This window comes from Nyctibius grandis, chromosome 21, assembly GCF_013368605.1.
Source record: "Nyctibius grandis isolate bNycGra1 chromosome 21, bNycGra1.pri, whole genome shotgun sequence".
Taxonomy (NCBI): domain Eukaryota; kingdom Metazoa; phylum Chordata; class Aves; order Nyctibiiformes; family Nyctibiidae; genus Nyctibius; species Nyctibius grandis.
Genome location: NC_090678.1, coordinates 5,870,450 through 5,890,030, shown reverse-complemented (window position 1 = coordinate 5,890,030; position 19,581 = coordinate 5,870,450). Strand labels below are relative to the sequence as shown.

At 45.6% G+C, this 19,581-nt stretch overlaps 1 protein-coding gene across 10 annotated transcripts in view; it reads right to left on the bottom strand.

Moving 5' to 3' along the window:
• Positions 1-5,673: 5,673 nt before the first annotated feature.
• CEP350 (centrosomal protein 350) overlaps positions 5,674-19,581 on the bottom strand; it is an 81,385-nt gene continuing 67,477 nt past the window's right edge. For 9 of the 10 annotated variants that reach the window (XM_068416775.1, XM_068416774.1, XM_068416782.1 and 6 more), the window contains 4 exons: positions 18,311-18,712; positions 18,077-18,223; positions 16,794-16,916; positions 5,674-9,778 (listed from right to left, as the gene is read on the bottom strand). In XM_068416775.1, coding sequence (XP_068272876.1) covers positions 9,614-9,778; positions 16,794-16,916; positions 18,077-18,223; positions 18,311-18,712 — 837 coding nt within the window. In that variant the 3' untranslated portion in view covers positions 5,674-9,613. The remainder of the gene's footprint in view (positions 9,779-16,793; positions 16,917-18,076; positions 18,224-18,310; positions 18,713-19,581) is intronic. The other variant, XM_068416777.1, reaches the window with a different exon arrangement.

The window sequence follows — 19,581 nt, the reverse complement described above, 5'->3', positions numbered from 1 at the left end:
CAGCTCACCCCTCCCAGGGAACCCAAATTCCTTGAATCCTTTTTTAGATGCAAAAGCAGCACCTAACCCGAAAGCAGATGGGCGAGAGCCCGCACCCCGGGGCTCCGGCTCCTTTTGAGGTGAGCCACACCATTGCTCACCCGCCGAAGCCCCGGGGTGGGGATGCTCCTGCTTCCGGCTGCCCCGGGAACAGCCGGGGCTGCGGGTGCTGCCAACGACCCTGCCACCAGGCCAGCACATCCCATCCCTGCCGCTGCCCCGGGAACAGCCTCCTTCACTGGCAATGTGGGGCTTTCCACGCGTGGACTTGCCCAAATAGCCTTTTTTTCCTTTTAACGCTGCTGCAAAGCAAGAGATGAGGCTTTTCTCCCATCTCAAACTGGGAAGAGCTGGATTTTCGTTGCAGAGCATCCCGAGACAGGGCATAGAAAGCCAAAGATGAAGCAGAGATTTTGAAACAACCCATTTTAAGATGGATTCAAGATTAAGATGAATTAAAAAAAACCCAAGAAATAGTAGAAGTCTGGGGAGGTTTTGGAAACATCTTCCCAGCACTGCCTGCCTTTTGTCCTCTCTTGCTTTGCACCCCCTCGCTGCTAGCAGAGCCTGCGGGCAGCCAAGCACAGGGGGACGGGTGCTGGGTGACCCTGGATGCCCGGCTGCTGAGCCCCCAGCCAGCCCTAAACCCCAGCTTTAGGCTCTCGTGGCACATTTAGGAGCCTACTTGGTTTTCAGCTGCGCTGCACAGCAAAGCCTTCAGCACCCAGCTCGGCATCCCTAACTTTGGGAAGAGACGTGCTTCACTCCCCCGGCGCAATGCCGTGGGCTGAGCACCACCGCAGAGGTTCCCGTGCTGCCCGAGTCCCCGTGCAGCAGCTGAGCAGTGGCTTTACTTCATTAAGCTCATCAGCTCTCACATCTCCTTTCCCAGAATAATAGCCAGAAGGAATCTCCTTGAAGTCAAGGAGGTGTGGGCAACACCAACAGGCTGAGCTCCTCAAAGGCCGCTAAGATCTCACCAAAATAATTTAAGCCCCACAGAACTTGTTTCGTGCACTCAAAATGGATCATTTTCACAGACACAAAGAGCTACTCTGATCGCCTCTATGCTGGGTTGGAGAGGAGACAGGGAAAGAGCCGCTGGGTTTTTATGTATTCAGCCCTTGAAGTGCTGGAAAGGACTACGCTTCAGAAAATGGAGAAAGGCTTTTACTGTCCACTTTTAAAAGCATGAATCTGGCTGCAAAACACCAACAGCTTAAAATGGCTGGGTAAGCCGACCCAGGACCTTCTCATTTCCCTTGAGCTGTGAAGGCTGGGGGACAGGGAGATCCTGAAATGGACTTTCTTCCTTGAAAATTAAAGAACACGTTCCTACCTAATTGCGTGATTCCAGGAACTGACTCCAAGAAAAACATGCAACCAATGCAAGACTCATGATACAATCATGGCAACCCCGTCAGCCGGCCCTGGCATTTTGGAGGCCGTTCAGAGAAGTTCACATCCAACTCTCCTGTGAGCAATTCAGAAATACCACTTCCAGAGAAGGCTCAATAGTTTTCCTCTCTCTCCAGCCTTCACAAGATGGGATTGATGAACTCAGCGAAACCCCCCTCAATCTGGAGCGTAGCACCGCTTAAAGTATGGTCCTTCCCTAAACAAAAGAAAAAGCCTCATTGCCCCAATTAACATCTCCAAACAGCCTCAGAGAGTGGAAATTGTGCCACCTGCCACCTCCCAGCTGGCTGAAGTCAGCCAGGACACTCCAATCCAGGTGGCACTTTTCGACTGATGGCACCAATCACACCTCTGCTGAGACACAGTTTCAGACAAGACCTTTGGCAGTGCCTGCGCAATAAACCTGCTGGCTTCTGCAAGACAGGGAATACGGCATGGAGTGGATGTGAACCCCAGCTGCTTCCCACAACCTGCATGGGCTCTGCCGGGCTTACACCTATGAAGACCAGGAAAGCTCCTTGTAGCCCACATTGGCAGCCACCGATTGCCAATTACGTGAGACAGGCTTGGTTGGATACAGTTGATTTCTACCTTTCAAGCCCAACCAGCCTGTAATAACAATAGACGTAAAAGAAAATCCGGGGTGCATTCTCAGGACGTGATGAATGTCTTCACGTAGTTCGTGTCTGCAGAGAAACTACGGCAGTACCGGCCCCTTTCTGCTACTCACCCTCTGCTGATTCATCCCTGCTCGAAAGGACGGCAGCGACGCTGCCCTTGCTCTGTTCGGAGGGACCCGGGGGGACCAGGAAGAACTGGTGCTATCTTTGGTATGTCTGGGTAGGAAATGTCTTACCTGCAAATTTAAGATCTACTTAAAAGTCATACATCATCACCATGACCCAGGATGCGCAGAGCAGATATTTTCCACTCCAGCTCATCTGCCCAGCTTCCAGGAGCAGATCGGAGGAGGCCACACCGCCCAGATTTGCCACATCATTATTTGGCAGCTGGTTTAATTGCAGCGCATGAAACTGAGAATACCACACGGATGACAACGGAGCGCTCCTCTCCTGCTGTGGCAGTTGTCCTGCAACGTAAGCGAGGTCTCACCTACCAAGGACTGGTGTGCCCAGTCTCTGGTTCGCTGAGCAGCACTGGCTCCATCACCTCTGCGGAGCAACAAAAGCAGGACACGGACACTGGACCAGACTCATTGCTGAGCTCCTCAAGCCAAGCAACATGAAGTGTAGGATCTCCTGCAGCCTCCTTTAGTTTGCTGGAATAAAAGAAAATAAAATCTCTGGGACAGCCCCCCAGCATTAATTCCACCTCCAGCGAACTCACAGACAAAACCATTCGAATCACGGAATGGTTTGAGTTGGAAGGGACCTTTAAAGGTCACCTAGTCCAACACCACTGCAGTGAGCAGGGACATCTTTTTACTAGACCAGGTTGCTCAGAGCCCTGTCCAACCTCACCTTGAATGTTTCCAGGGATGGGGCATCTACCACCTCTCTAAGCAACCTGTGCCAGTGTTTCATCACCCTCATCATAAAATGTTTCTTCCTTATATCTGTTATCTCCCCTCTTTTAGTTTAAAGCCATTACCCCTTGTCTTATCGCAACAGGTGCTGCTAAGAAGTCAGCCTAGATTTCACGGGGCGGTGACAGACAAGTCAGCCTGCAAGAGGTAGCCACCCGAAACCAATGTCGGGGAGGGAATGCAGCCCAAGGGACACGGCAGGTCTTGCACAGCTAGAGCAAAGGGCTGGAAAACTGGGGCCAAAAGAAACATTCAGAGCAGGAACCAATCAGACCTGCTCCAGGTCATCCTCACACAGCACACTTTCCAGGCAAAAGAAGGCTTCTTTGCCCCAAAAGTCCCCCCAGTGCCCCACTCCTGCCCATCCCTCACCCCTGGAATGGAGCTGCTGCCCCCCAACAGCTCTGTTCTCCTCCTTTTCCCCAAATTTCTGCAGGATCTCATTCAGGAGGAGGCAGGAAGGCGCAGGACTGGGGCTACAGATTTTGTTTGCTCCCGTTTCCAGACCTCGCAGGGTGCCTTTCCCTCCCCCACAGGACCTGCATCCCAGAGAGTGCCCTACGCTTTCCAACTCCATTACATCTCATCTGCATTCCTGCCCGCCAATGGCCCGTGCCCTGGGCCGGGTGCCAGTGACCGGGCAGCCCCCCCTCCTCTCCTTCCTGCACGCTGAAGAGAGCTGCTGGCATTCAGCAGCTCCCCACTGGCTCCTTTTCTTCTGCGGGCTGTGTTAACGAGAGCCCAGACATTGCAGAAGCCCTTGTGCTAGGCAGGGCGCAGCGACGGCTGGAGCAGAGTCAACATTTCAAGTGCTCCAACCCTCTGCCAGGCATTTTTGAGGACGTGGGATGGCTGCAGCTGGCATCACCTCCCTGGGGAGGCACCAAAACCATCCCACTGGATGCAGCGTGCCGTCGGGAAGGCGGCTGCCTGCCATTGCCCAACGCGGGAGTTTCACCAGGTCCATGGGTGAAATGGGTCGTTGAAGGCAACTGCGCTCCGACGGTTCTGGGACGAGTTGCACAAACACCGCTGTAGAAAGTCAGTGCTGTAGCGAAGCAACGTAGACTTGCAAATGAGGAAATTAGAGCCTTCATCAAGCTGATTACCGGGCATCCTGGGCAAGGACAGCAGCAGCAATGCAGCAGTTTGCTGTGTCACTTGCCAGAGCGCCGTGGCAGCGTTCCCACCGCTCGAGCCATTTGTAAAGGGAAGCCAGTTCTTTAGCCAGAGAAGCACAGATCAATTTTTTTTTCAACGTGAAATGCACAGAAATGCACTCTAAGCCACTTCCAGGGATGGATGCTGACGGCTGCAACCTGATCACTGTCCAAAAATACAGGACTCACAGAACAAAACTGCCGCAGGGCAAGGAAAGCAGCGACGTGGATGCTCTCCTGCTGCTCGGTAATGAGCACAGAGGCTGCAGCACCACTTTGTCTCGGCCCTTTGGACATCAAATGACCTACCGCCGCGCTTTGGCCGGTTCAGCTCCTGGAGCTCAGAGGGCTGCGACATGCTTCTGTCTGTACGAGGGCTGCGGACGGTGTTTGAGGCACGCTCCACTGAGGACCACTCCTACTGCACGCTGGCACCGTGGGACTGCAGCAAAGCTGCTTCCGTAACGAAAGTCCGAGCGCAGCAAGTCTACCTCCAGGACGAGGTACCTCTGCTGAGGAAAAGCAAAGAGCAAACAACTGCTCAGCACAGTGCAAAGCCCTTGCAACGGTTTTGCTCACACAGTTCCCCCCCCCGTTTGATGCACACACCTCTCCCAGGCAGAGAGGAGCGGTGAGGAGCAGACTGACATACAGCATCCTCCGTGCTGGTATGACCAGAGCTAAGTTTTGCGGACAGCTGCAGTAACTGGCAAGCAAAGCCTTTTCTGCTGGGCTGTACGGCAATAAACGGCACCAAACCACAGCAGAGGCACAGGAGCAGCAGCGGCTGCAGGCACCGAGGAGGCTCGATAAACACGCTGGTCTTACGCCACTCGTTCGCCACGTGCCCGCACGCCTGTGGTTTGGCACCGCGACTGTGCAGCCGTCCTCTTGCAGAGCTCCGGGACCTTCCACATGTTAAAGCAGGGTTGGGTTGGTTTGGTTTTTTTTCTGGAAAGGAAACAGCAAAGATTTAGGAAAGTTCCACCAGTACATACAAGTTTCCAGGGAACATTTGCCCCCTCGGTGAAGAAGTAATCCATGCTGGTAACAGCAGATGTAACAATTTAGGAGCCTAATTGAGGGATCCAAAACAAAGCTAAGGCTCTGAAGAATTTAATTTCAAGACTGCTGTTTAGCATAAAACTAACTTCCCCCCCCCCAAAAAAAACGTTTCAAACCATGAGTTTTTAAACCCAATTTTAAACATGTGCAAGGAGTAATTTTGCTGCCGCAGATCGTGCGGTGCACTCCTGCAGTGATTACGCAATGCTATTTTCTGGTTTTGCTTCTATCAACACTCGGCTTTAACAATAAGGAAATTCTAATAATGTCATGATTATAATTAAGGCAACTCTAATGGGATTTTGTGGGCTGTGATTGGCATCCCAAGTGCAGCATCAGACAGAAAGGGGAAAGTACAAGGGACAAATCTCCAGGACACCTTCAGAATTAGCAACCATTTGGGTAATTATACAGCTCCGTTTTATAAAGAACCAGGAAACAAGATTAATTTATAAATCAGTTTATTTACAGATTTTTATTCTCTTAAAGTACATTTCAGTTACCAAAGATATTTACACTGGTGTACACAGGGACCACCCTGGTTATTTTACAATTCTTAATTACAAAAAAACCCCAAACCCTCCACATCCTTGGGTCTGCCTACTGTGCAAAGCTGCTCTGGATGTGAACATGAGCTGAAACTGGCCCCAAACCCAAGTTACCAGGTTATTTACACATACACAGTAAACGGGTTTCTTTTCAGCGTCTCCCTAACACAGTACACAGGGAGACGGAGCCTCCCAAGAGGCGGCTTTGCAAATGTGTATCAAAAGGCTCTTCAAAGTCAAGGAAAAAAAACTAGTAAATGCAGGTTAATTACAGTATTCCTCTTTCATCTGTATATATTTTTGCATTTAACATTTAAATTACAAACAAGTTCAATAGTTTGCTTTTCTCCATTTTAGTTGATTTGTAAACACTTCAGATGCACTAAATACCTTGTAAGGTTCAACTGTTTCTCTGCTGAAAAGCACTTTATTTTCCTAATATTCTTAAGGTAGCAAAGGGATATGAAAGGCGGAACTGCACGCAGCTCCTCGTAGAATAGTCACTTAGAAGGTCTCTATCACTGTGCTACTGAAGATCTTCTGCAGATACACACTTATTCAAGTATTGCAAAAAGCTAAGGCCACTTTTTCAAGAAAGGAAAGTGAACAAGACGGGATTTTTCCATCTCTCGTTCCACCTTGTGAGCAACAAGCCTTTTCTGAAAGGCAGAAGTACTGATATTCCACAGCTCGGCTCAGGGAGCATCCCGCTGTGAGAGAGGTACTCGTGCTCCTTCTCCTCACAAGCCTGAGCTTTCCCACCTGGCACCGAGATCCTTCCGAAGAGGGAACTGTATCTCTCCAATGATGACAGCCACTGCCCCAAACAGCTTATGGGTCTCAGGAAAACATCTCAGCCTTGAATCTTCTCACGTGGTTGCACCAAGATAACCAGGACCCAGAAACATCACCTCGTTCTTATAATGGGATGGTTGGGGAGAGGAGAGAAATAGAGCACTCAGCCTCTGTTTGTGAGGCTCCAGGCTTCACCATACCTCCTCGCTACCAGCCACGACCCCGACAGACCATTGCTTCATCGCAGTAATCATCAGTCCACAAGTACTCAACACACTCGAGGTTTTGAGCGTACACTCAACTCAAAGCAACTCAACACACTTGAGGTATTGAGAAGATAATTCACATATGTTCAAGTCTTTTTAGGGTTGCTCCTACCAAGGATTGCTACCAAAAAGAAACGGTGATGCTTGCAAAGGAATAAAGCCATTACTTAGACACAGCTTCCTTCTGCCCAAACAGCTGTAAAAATAGTTACTGCTTCTATTAAGGGTACTAAACTAGTGCTATCCAAGCCAGCAAGACAAGAGGCATACAATCTCCAATGGTCCCCAGGACCTTGGCAGGCCAACTATCCAACCTTCTCCCTGCTGATGGGCAGACCAGAAAAGCTGTGCCAGCCCCACAGAACAGCCAAAAAGCCTTGGGGATGCAGGGCAACTTTCTCAACACCGGCCACAGTATCTACAGAACAGAAACTAACTTTGTTTCTCTGATACTCCAGCCACAAACCTACACTGCAGGTTTCTGCCTTCTTTCTGTAATTGCTACCTATAAGAATAACAATCCTCACTACCGAAGAAGATACACCCAGGAAAGGGAATCTGAGGTGGTGACCCAATCAGTGACACCATGCTGGTTAAATGCAGCAGCTTCAGTTTGCTTCTATCTTAAGCATTCGAGAGTTTCCTGGTTCAGCATCATGACGTCTTACGTGGACAAGTGAATCACTTAAGGAAAAAAAGCTGAACAATGCTCCGCCACGACCATTTGACTTCCAGCCAGCCAGCAGGGCCACTACTGCGGAACAGACATGCGTATGCCCATTGGAGGTGTTCCTATACGCCATGGCCTCCTCGTTCTTCCACTTGTTAAGCTCCCATGAATATGGCTCACTATTAACTCACAAGTGAAGTGCTGGCAATACTATAGCTGAGAATTTGCATGGACCTCTGACAAATCCAACATTTCCCAGTGCTGTCCCTGAAGACTTACCAGCTGTGTGTCATTGTGCAAAATGCAAATATTCCAATGATAGCTTTAAGAAAAAAAAAACAGGTGGAAAACAGAAGCCAAAATGGAGCAGTAGCAGAGGTATGCATGGCAGGAAGCCCAAGAACCAAGCAAATGAAAGAAATCGTAAGAGATCTCCCCGCCACACCTATCATGGGTTGCAGCATCTTTGGGGCACCTCTGAGGGCTTCAAAGTGTCTTTCTGCACTCCAGTGTGTCAGGAGAATCTGACTCTCGTCTGGGTCTTGTCCCAGGTTAGCAAACAGGGACATCCACTATTAAGGCATCAACATTTGACCCCAGATTGTGTTCCTCCAAGAAAAACACAAGAATGGGAGGGACAGGTTAGGAAGCAGCACTCAGCAGAAGGACACTGCAGTTGAACCCAGCACTGAATCAACCACGTAACAGCTGCTCGTGGCCTAGAAGTTCTGGGAAAGGAAGGGAACAGACAGAGCAGGGAAGTTTCACATCATTTTTCAGCTCAGTCCCCTCTACTCTCCATTGTCTCTGAACCAGGTGCAGTGAAGCTCCATGCTTAGTCCTGCCTTTGCTTCCCCTGGTCACTGAGGTTTGGTTCTTCCTGTCTTCCCCCGCCCCCGTATCGGTCTCAAGAAGCTGGAGGTTTTGTGCGAAGAATACAGGGCTCTGGAAGTTTCCAGAACAGATGCTTTCTCAAGTTAGGCCGTCTCAAAACGTAAGACAGAGCAGCCAACTGCACGGGACACTCTCCTATAACCCACTTAATAAATTATCTGAAAATAAATAAAAACCCCCACAAGCACAAAACATGCAGACAGTCAAGCACTGGACACTGCTTTCTTTGGTGAATACACTCTTGTTCTCTGAATTGTTCAAGTAACAGCTGCTCCTATTTATTAGGTGACAGTAAGGGAGGAAGCTAAGGGATTGAAGGCCAAATTTTTGTGAGGAACCGTTTTCCACTCCTGCATGTCTCGTGCCTGAGAAAATCCTGAGTATCTGTTATCTGGGAGCAGCTGGTGCTCCAGGAAGAGAAGTGCTACACGGTAGGAGGAAAGTTGTCCATGGGCTCATCTTTCGCACTTAACATTAGGTGGCCTTTATCTTGCTCCACCTCGGGACTGAAGCAAGTTACATAGGAAAAGCAGCAAGAATTCTTTACTTGAATGCAGAAAGTAACATAATCTAATTTCCCTGGACTGGCCGGCACCATACTTGGTACCACATCACAGAAGAAAGATGAAAACCGACTTCACAGAGAAGGGAATTAAATGGGCTCTGGAGCAGAAGAAACTGATGCACATTGTTAGGGCTGCAGGAGAATACGTGTTAAAATTATAACACTGTTCAGTACAGTAAGTCTCCATTAATGACTAAAACCTGACCAAACCGCTTCTTCTCCAAATCACTCACATTTCTAAAGACAAGTGGAGTACTGATGGCTGACAGCCATTCCAGCAAAGCAGCCAATACCCTAACTCAACCCAACCCTTACAGAGCACAAGCTGAACATGTCAAAGCCCCATGCTGGGGCCCCACACAGCTGCTGACAGTTATGTGGCATAACTGCATTGGCACACAAACAGTCTTGAGTACTCCACAATACAGCCTCGAGTGAGGGATCGGCTTGTTCCAAACAATAAATCTCGTGCGAGGTCTCTAGTGGCAGCGGATACAAATTCAGGTTCCTTTAATCACATCTGAACTGCCTTTACACCCCACACATGGAAGTCCAGCAGCAGCGCTTGCAGGGTGGAGAGTACATCAGGAGTCAGAAAGGCCCGTGACTCAGTGGTGACACAGCTGTAAGTTTATTTTCAGCCCTGTCAGACGAGCAGCAATCTCCGTTGTTTCTCATTTATCTGGTTCAGTACATCAACAGTGTCTCTGATTAAGGCCTCGAAGATCCCATCTGCCAACTGCATCTTTACACACAGTTCGTCCTCGTCATAGTTCACCCACTGCGCTTCTTCCTCATGAAGTTCCTGCACCTTGGAGGGTAGAAAGGAAAAGGCAAAACAAACATTACAATTCTGTTGCTCTGGGGTAACATCCCCTGCAAAGTTCCAGAAAGAGTCCAAAACAGTGCGCATCTGCCAACAACGTATCTGTCTTTGTAAGAGATTACGGGAAACGCTTGGAATAGCAGAATGGACACAGATCTGTTTGAACCAGGCTATTTCAACTGCACGTTTTCTACCTTTGACTGTGGTATTCATTTTAAAGGATTTCATATTCCTGCACAAGTTTTTCACTTGAAAGAACTCAGCTAATGGGATATTCTTGGCCAACAGCAGAAGCTCCATTAAAAAAGTCCCTAATTGCATATTTGCAAGAAGCTGATTCCATGCAGCTTAAACTGGTAAGAAATCATGCAAAGGCCTTGAAGAGGGGAAGGAGAAAAAGAAAAAACTTTACTGAAGTTCAGTTTATTTGAATAAGAATTAGAAAACCTGAAGGAAATACCTAACTTTTCCAATTCTTCTGTACAAGAAGACAAAATGCTGGCATGTGTTGTATGATAGCATTACAACTCATTTGTGCCTAATACTCCATGCTTCGCTGAATTTGAGAGTGTTACTACAAATGGGATTTTGTACCATTACAGCTAAAAGAGCAACTCAAAGAGTATTTATTTCCTTCTATTCCTGAATTATTGAGAAGCAAAATCCTGTTTTACTGGTCACTGACAAATAAGTGTTTTAGTAACAAACAGAAATACCTAATTTCATCCAGCAAATCAAGTCTTACTGAGAGTGTCTCCAAACTGGACATCTCCAATTAAACTTATTAAAAATTCATCTTAGTGACCATTTCAGTATTATAGATACATCCTAACAAAGCTCAAACTCTCGAGAAAAGAACGAGTGTGTGCAAACATCATTCATACTTAAAATAACAAAGAAAACCTGCTGAAAGCTCCTTCTCTGCTCAGCTTCAGCAGAAAGCCCCTCTGACCATAAATTCTACACCCTGAACTCAAAATACATTTACACTGTCCACATAGACAAGTGGGCCAGACACCTAGTCACTGCCAAAACAAGGTTAAAACATACTGCAAATCCACTAACCCAGTATCAATATGTAATAGTGTCACTATCTAAAGACAGTACAAGAGCTATAGCCCCAACACCCTCTCTCCCTCTTTGGCCTGAAGCTAAACCGCCCAGAAATTAGTCCGTTTTGAAGGTGACAGCTGCTGTAGAGTAATGATGATTCAATAACCCAAACACAGTGTGAAACCCAAGAACAGGCTGCTATGGGAACCCCAGGGAACCAGCACTGCTTCAGGGTTTGTAGCCATTCATAAGGCTTCAGTTATCCATGGGGTTTCAGACTGACAGCTCCTTCCTCCCTCTCTTAAGAGAGCTTGGGGAGAGGGGCAGGAATCTCATCCCGCAAACAGCTTTTGGAGGAGTTTCATTACCCTGTGCCTACCACAGCGAGTGCTCCTCTTCACACAGCCCTCATTTCCCATACGGCTGTCAAAGACGAGCTGTTAATGGTTTCATTATTCTTATGTGGATCCTTATATGGAAGGAGCAACAATATTGGCAATCAAACTTTGAGGGAGTGTTGTAGGTGAAAAATAATTTAAATTGAATGCTAACAAGCAGCAGATAATTGTCTGTAAGTTTGTGTGGGGGCAAATGTCTGAAACAGACTTCTGAACTTCCTCTCAAGCAGAAGCTTTATGCCTGCAACTAGTATATGCTGGTTGTAAATTTTGATATACCCTGGACTAAACAATAGCAGCATGACCAATAAAGAGGCATAAGGTAGAAGCACCAGTCTGGAGGCTGATCATGCATTGTGTGTCTGCATCACAGATTATTTAGATGAGGATAAACAAGAGAGAGGGGTCACGAAAAGAAGAGGTGGTGCCAAAAAGAAGGGTTCCCAAAAAGCAGAAGTGGTCTGGGAAAGAAAACATGGGCCCCAAAGGGAGAAGCTGAAGATCTTGGCTGGAGGAAAGATCCTGGAAATGGGGGAAGATCCTGGAGATGAAGGAGGTGGGTGAAGACAAACGCCGGGGACGCCCAGGGACCTTGAGTGATGACATCCAAGACTGGTAACCGGGAGCAGCTGCACAATACCAACTGATGCAATTCTCTGCGCGACCCTCCCTGGCCAGCAGCGACCTCACTGCTGGGAAGTGAAGTCAAGACCTAGTGAACCTAACACTGAGGGTGGGGAGAAGCAAGTGAGTAAAATAATCAAGCAGGTTAAAAGCTCTGATCTCACTGGCCCTTAAACAAACACCAACATCCAGATGCACACTAAGCTGCTGTTTATTCTGTCTCACCTGCAACAATGTGATGGGACAGTACCTTTACTGTGCTCCAGAAGGGGAAAAAGAAAAAAAAAAAAAAAGATTCACAGGATAAAGAAACACAAGTAAATGGGAGAGGACAAGGTAACTTGATCCAGGCAGAGAAAGGCTGGATGTTAAATAGCAGAAAGATCAAGAAAGAAAAACAGTATCAGTGATTAGTTTTCTCTTGCCTCTTTCGTTCCCCTCCTTCTCAGAGGCACAGTGCACAATTTCCTTTGGCATTAGGAGGACTTCCTCGGGCATACTTTTGGAGAACTAAGAGAATGTGCAATCTGCAGCTGCAGGCAAGGCTTGTTTATAACGTATTCAGAACACGTGTGGAAACTGCCGTGCTGCTCTGCAGCCCAAGCTGCAGATATCTGAGCCAAGGCAGTTGCGACTGCTTTGTCTGAGAAACGTTTGATCCATTTGTTGTATTATTACAAAACTGCTTCCAAGCAATGGAGACAGTTTCCTTATATTTGGCCACCATCGTGGCTTTCATGGCAGCAGGCTTCACGTTGTCTTCAGTACAAGCACAGCATTTAAGTTCTTGCACGTTCTCATGACAAAAGTAAAACTTCACGTATTTGAGGCTGGGAAGGAAGCTCTCTACACCAGAGAGAAACCACATTTGGGCAAAGTAAGGAAAAATAGTTTTAATGAAACTGAGTTCCACCCTACAGGAAAAGATAAACAGCAACACAATGCAGAAGGCTGTGTAGTATGGTTTTTGTGTGCTTTGTGTTTTTTTTTTTTTTAATACTCAAAGAAAGAAGGGGGCACGCAGACAAAAGAAAAATCAGGAGATAATGAGGCAGCATGATCCTGCTAGACATCTAATAAATGCCACAGTACCCAAAAACCAACACTTAAAAGCCTATAATCTGAAGAAAACTTTAGAAAGTAAATTAGTAAGTTTTGATTTCCGAAGGTTCCCATTCAAAACCATGAACACCTGCAAAATAAACTACATTTAAGGAGTAACTAAATCATTTGGAGACCGAGAAGTACAAAAATGCAGAAATAAAACTATTGCTTTGGAAGAATGCCAGTAGGAGGAATGCAGGCAGGTGCAGTCTCACAGCCCTTCAATCTCAGAGCGCCTGGAAATCTTAAGATGCACGACTGTGCATACAAGCAGGCTTCGATTCTCTTCTCACCGTTGCACTCCCCTTGGGTTTAGACCTTGGGCGCCGCAGAAGTGGGCTTTCCATTTAAGCCAGCTTGATAGGAACAGCTTTGCTTTGTTGCAGAGTTCAAAACTGCATGGAGAGAAACATTCCAGCCCTTAAGTCAACAGGTCAGAAGCTCAAGTACTTTCCAGCACTCTGTTGGCAGGCTTCTCAGGTGCGAAAGCTGAACGCATAGGTTTGGCAGCATCACGGGAGCTTTGCTTTCTCAAGCTCTGGATAAAAGGGAAGGGGAGGGGGGTGGCAGGGAAAGCAATGGCAGAGTTTTTGCACACAGATCAGCACAGAGAGTTTTGGCTGAAGATCCAAGTGAAAAAAAAAAAAGTAGTGGAAACAGTCTATTGTTAGCACCTGAACTTAAATGAGGAGATATGAGGGCTCTTGCTGTAGTTTAAAAAGAGGTTCTGAAAGGTGCAGGCAGCCCTGATGTACCGAAATGCGGCACCTCGGTCTACATGTACATTTGAGATTCTTCCACAGAGCACAGACAGCACACACGTAATAAAGGTGGGGACACAAAGGGACATAAGCAAACACCCAAACATCCCTTTAACTTGATTTCAAACAAAGCAGCTTTTCATAAAGGTGAATCTCCCATACTGGTTTACTGAAAGCCAAGATTTGCTGTAAATGTTAATAACTGGAACAACTATGCGGCAGATCAGAGGTATCTCTTAAGAAATCCTAACAGAAATGCTTTCTGAGGATGGAGATGCCTGATCAAAGTTAGCAGTGCTGCAAAAAAGGAGAAGAGGAAGATGGATTTTGTCACTGGCAGAAAAACATGGCTAACTATATTGGAGTCAACACTGGGAAAGAGCAGATAGAAGTGAAAATGCAACTAAAGATGCAGTGACTGGGGGAAGTAGCAAAGAGCAAGGCAGAGCAAGGAGGTGAAGGACTAATCCATCCTGTTCTCCCTGTAATTCCCAGCAGTGTGATGGCTGAGTGCAGTCACCCACAGGGCTCAGCATCACAGAGAGTACCAGGGCAGCGCAGGCTGCTTCTACCGCCGTGCCTCTTCCCCCCTAAGGCTGAACCTTTGGTGAAGACAAGAACCACTGGGAATTGGGTTTAGTGGGATAAAGCCAGAAGGACACATCCAAGGATAATCAGGGAGAGATTAAGCTGGATAGAATAGCTTGGTACTTACTTCTGTGCCTTCAGAAGAAATGAAAGGAAATTCAGCAACCAGATATGGCTCCTGGTTTTAGAGCCACCCAGGCAGACGATGCCACTATTTGACAGTCATTACGAATATGCTAATAGGCGTATGACAGAAACCCCTTCCTCTGTATCAGAAAAACCCCTCTCACCCTTAGTCCTGCCTAGCTCCTGGGTCAGACAGTACTGGACAGTCAGATGTATTCAATCCTCTCACAGTCACTAAAAATACATAGTTGTCTCAATAGAAAACTATCCAAGGATGTTTTTATTTGAAGGTTAGTTTTACTTGAAGGGGAAATGAAGAAACTGGGAAGGACCTATGCTCAAAGTTTAAATGCAAATAACAGAAGCCTAAGAATGTTTACCTCTGCTTTAAAAAGATCATGTTTTATATTAAGTCTTTGTCTTTATAAGCAGTGAAAGAATGTGAAGAATCAAACAGCTCATATATGTACTCACATGACATCCCCTGCACCTTGCAAGAGGTGTGTATTGGCTAAAGCTTCACAAAAACTTGAACAAAGCATTTTCAATTGTGATTTCTAAAGAAGATTCTACAGCATCTAAACCTACCAAAAAAGTCTTGATTTCTCTTTCAGGAAATTCCAGTCTTATACTACTTGAATATACCTTACACAAAATTTGGAAAACTCCAGAACTGACCCCTCAGTTTAGGGCTACACCGTGAGTTCCTAGCAGATAGGCAGCAGGTCTTGCACAGACCTGTATATCCCACTTATGACCTTGGATTTGCATTATCACAGAACTCATGACATTAAGCACACGTTGGAGGCTGACTAGGAGACAGAGAAAGCTATCCAGCTACTTCATGTTTTATAGAGATTTTAATAAAACACAGTAAGAGAAATGGAACAGTATCTCCTTAGGCTTTCAGCTAGAAGTTTCTCTGATAGTGTCTCACATTACAGTATAAATTTGTTAGCAATGTCACTGAGACTACCTTATTCCTAAAGCATGGCATGCTGCAATCTTCACAGAGTTATTCCCAGTCTTCAGCTAAAATTTTATTACCATATTCTTGTGAGAACAAAATAAAATTAAGCACATTATTTATTAAGCCAAGCTTGTCAGAGCTCCATCAATCTTTGATGTCTGGGGCTGCATGTAAATCACAGACCAGATCATCTGAACTTCAGACTTGTTCCACCTAAAGCACTTTGGATGCCTTCAACTAGAACAATTTTTTCCAGTCAGGAATCTTTTTTTCCAAGATGGTTCAAAGAAATTAGGAAATTGGTACACAAGCATAATAGTTGTACTACTAGTTCTCTCAGGGATCTAAACATATGACTTTTTTGTGCATGCTTTAACAGCCTCTATATCCCAGAATCAAGAGTACTAGGATATGCAAGTCCTATACATAGATATTCTATTTACATACAATTAAAATTAAACCCCTGGGAAAAAGCCTGTGTTGGAAACCTTCCACTGATGGGCAATTAAAAGACCACACGACCCATGACTCGAAGTTACTTAGATGTGCGCGTGTGTGGAATGAATTTCAGGTATAATTAAGTGAAGCACGGTGTTAATGACGACTCCTATTCCCAAGCAGAACCTTAACTATCATTATAGCCAATAAAGATGTTAATCATCCTGCAATACAAGCCAACAAGTAACTTTCAAAAACTAGTACACAGCCAGACACGCTCTGTTTTACGTAGTTTTACCACTGAACTGCCTCTGCCCCAGTGGCAGCTGCATTCACTGCTTCATGACAAGTACTGCAGGAGCAGACGTCCTGCTCGTTGCTTAGCTCTGAGGAAATGCTTAGCTGTGGGTACCATCTGGCAGAGTGGGTACCTTGTACTAGGGATTATCATGTCCCATACTGTCCCTTCTAAACCAATGTTTTTCACAACCTTTCAGCTGCATCTGGTTAGCAACCTTCTCTGTTAAGTTCTCAGTATCACTGTTTCCAGTTAAACATTACTTCAAAATAAAAACATTTTAAATTAAAGTAAGAAGAAAAACATATTCCCTTCCCAAAGAAAAAGTTTACTCTCCTTTCAGTCCAATATTGCAATGTTTCCTTCTGTAAACTTACGCTTTAAACTTTTGGGAGTGGGCAAATTTATATTCCAGTCAAATCAGTAGGCATGAACAGAGAATTCACTCAAGTCACCTTACTTCACTGGCTTCTGTTTTTGTCAATATGGTGCTCTCTGAAATTAAACACCTTCTATCAAGACCTCATGCACACTTTGTACTCTTTAAACAGCATGATGGAATACTGAAAAATACAATCATATGTCACACTTCAGTCTGGTGGACAGTATGTCACATGATTGTTTATTTTCATCCACTGACCAGTATATGATCCACTCGGTCTCGTTTCTTCCGCCCAAATTTCATCATCTTCTGCCAGTCTGTTTTGTGATTAGGCTCCTTCCTCAGGCTGAACAACTTCAGTACTTCAGCTGCAATGAAGCTCTACAGAACAGTAAAGGTGAGATTTAACACATTTGGGCTAAGAAATGAAATGTATGCACAAAGTCCCTACCCTAAAAAGTCACATTATAGATTGCATAACAGCTTTCTGTTCAGCTAAGAGGCATACAGTATATGCAAGAAAGTTACAGTGAAAGTCTTTGAGGCAGCATTACACAGGTAGAACTCTTATTAAATCCAGAAGGGAAAAAAAAAAAAATGACACCCAATGCTGTAACAATCTTGAGAACAGAAACTTTCAATTAAACAGTACAGCAAACAGGAGATTATGATAATTCATTTTATGGGAGAATAGTAAAGAAAAGCAGGGTGGGAGTTTGGTGTCATTGTCCTGTACCCCTGCTCTCCCCTGCCACAGCTTTTGAAAGTCTTCTCAACTAAGAGAGTGATCTAGATGCTATTTCTGTCTTTTCTAGACAGTTAACATGTTGATTCTTCAGCAGGTTAATCGAGATACAGTCGACCCACCCCCCCAGTTTCAGAAGAAACAGTGCAGGCAGATGTGTCCTGATGAGTTGTATGGAAGGTTCTTTGTTGAACGCTTTCAGGGAGACAGTGTTTTGCCAGACGTTCAGCCCTGCAAGTTTAACCTAGGTCCAGCCAGGCTCTAGCTTTTTGGGTTTTTGTCCTTTCTTGAGCACTACCGCCAATACCAGGAGACCTCCTCTGGCTTGCCAAACACAACAATGCCCTCACCAGTCAAATTTTGGGTTCCTCTGGCAACTCCTGCTGTCCTCTGTGAGGCTGGCACAGGTGTGTCTGAATAAAAGAATCCAGTTCATCCCATTTGGCCCAACCCTACCGTTGGATCCATGCCAATATACCCACACAGAGTTCCACTGAAATGTGCTACAGCAGCAGTCTGTCAGCATACCAATTTTATAAGATCAAGGTCATCCTGGCAGTTCTGCACAGAGAACTAAGGTTTAAAAGCAACCAGTACCAGCCAAAAGGACAGGGGAACAAATCTGCTGAGCAAAAAAGGACCATTTTGACAAACTCCCTTTCAGGTTTGTAATCTCATTTCTCTTCTCAACTCATCTCTTGCTGGATACAACTGTTATGATCTTTTAACACTAGGGCAAGTGCCAGTACAATACTTTTCATCTCACTTTCTATGCATGACAAAGATTTCTTCCTACCTTGATTTCATCCAGATCATTTGGATCCTTTACTCGGCGAAAGTAAGCAGATGCGATCCTACACGGTTTCATCCAAATAGGCTGATTTAGATTAGGATCCTCAGCAAAGATTTCCCCAAAGATCTCTCTTGTTAAATCAAATACCACCTTAACAAAGAAAGAAGTAAAAGTTAAGGCTGCTGTTGTTCATGGTAAACATACAAAGGGCAAGAACAAAATGCCTGAAGACTCTACCTTTTTATAAACCTGCTTGTTTATTGTGTCTGTGTCCTGCTCTTTGAGGGTACTCCTGAGATCTGTATGAAGGCTAAAACTTTGAAGATCACGACCCAGCTCTTTCAGTTTCCAGAGTTCCTCAGCTGCTGCATGCACCATACCTTCCACCTCCACCGCAGTATGAGGGACCGCCAAAGGCTCCTCACACGGCTTAGTTGGCACTTTCTGCGGTTCTACCTTGGGCAGCACTGCTGGTTCCTCAGCTTGCTTCTGCTGGACCTTACGGGAACTCAGGCCATAGTCCTCATCAAACCAGTCTTGATCATCTCCCAGCACACTGAGGAACTCCCGATTGAGCTCCAGCTCTGCCAGTCTCTTGGCAAGCTCTTCCTGACCACTGGCACCAAACACTGGACTCTCCTGTGAATTAAGAGCCACAGAGTAAATATAAAAGCGGTGTCACACTGTTGTCTAACTCAACTTACATTTTTAAATACTCTACTGACATAACTGGCAACATATGCACAAATACTCAGAAAAATAATAAACAGCCCACAGTAAAATTAGAAATGTTTTGGTTCAAATACCTGGGGTTTCTACCACTCCTGATGAATGCTTTCAGAGGATTCCTACAGAGCTTAAAAGACTGTGCGTCCTGCCCACTGTCTGTCCTAATGTTTAACTGTTTACGAAATGGGAGAGTGGTTGAAAAACTGATAATGTGACATACAATCTTTCACTTCACTTACCAGCAGTCTCAGATCTAAATCAACAGGCTAAAAGCTTTTGGCAGGTGATGGCTGTTTTAGTGACTGAGCGGTGCTCACACTGGTGAAATGGGCTGAAGCATTCTGTGATGATAATATATTGAGATCAATGACAAAGCAGACAGGTTTACTGGGATCTTCAGCAGAAATGCCAAGTCCTGTATCTGTATCATTAATGGTTGTTCCTAGGAAGCTTGAACTTCCACTACTCATGATATATTACTTCAGTGGAGAGAGCAGTCTGACACCTTAACGACCTCCACAGCAACTAATTATGTTTGAGGATGATTATTTCATATCAAGAATAGACAGAGGTAAGTTTACAGTCTATTGTATTTTGCCATTTTTAGAATAAAATCTGAGGGTAAGGATTAAACACAAATTGAACATGTAAGCAGAATGCAACCTAAATAAAGTATTTTTCACTTTTATGTGCCAAAACGTGTCTTTGAGCCTGTAGGGCTACCAAAACAAGCCGTGAACTGGGATATATGAGAACACACATGTAAAAGACATGCATAC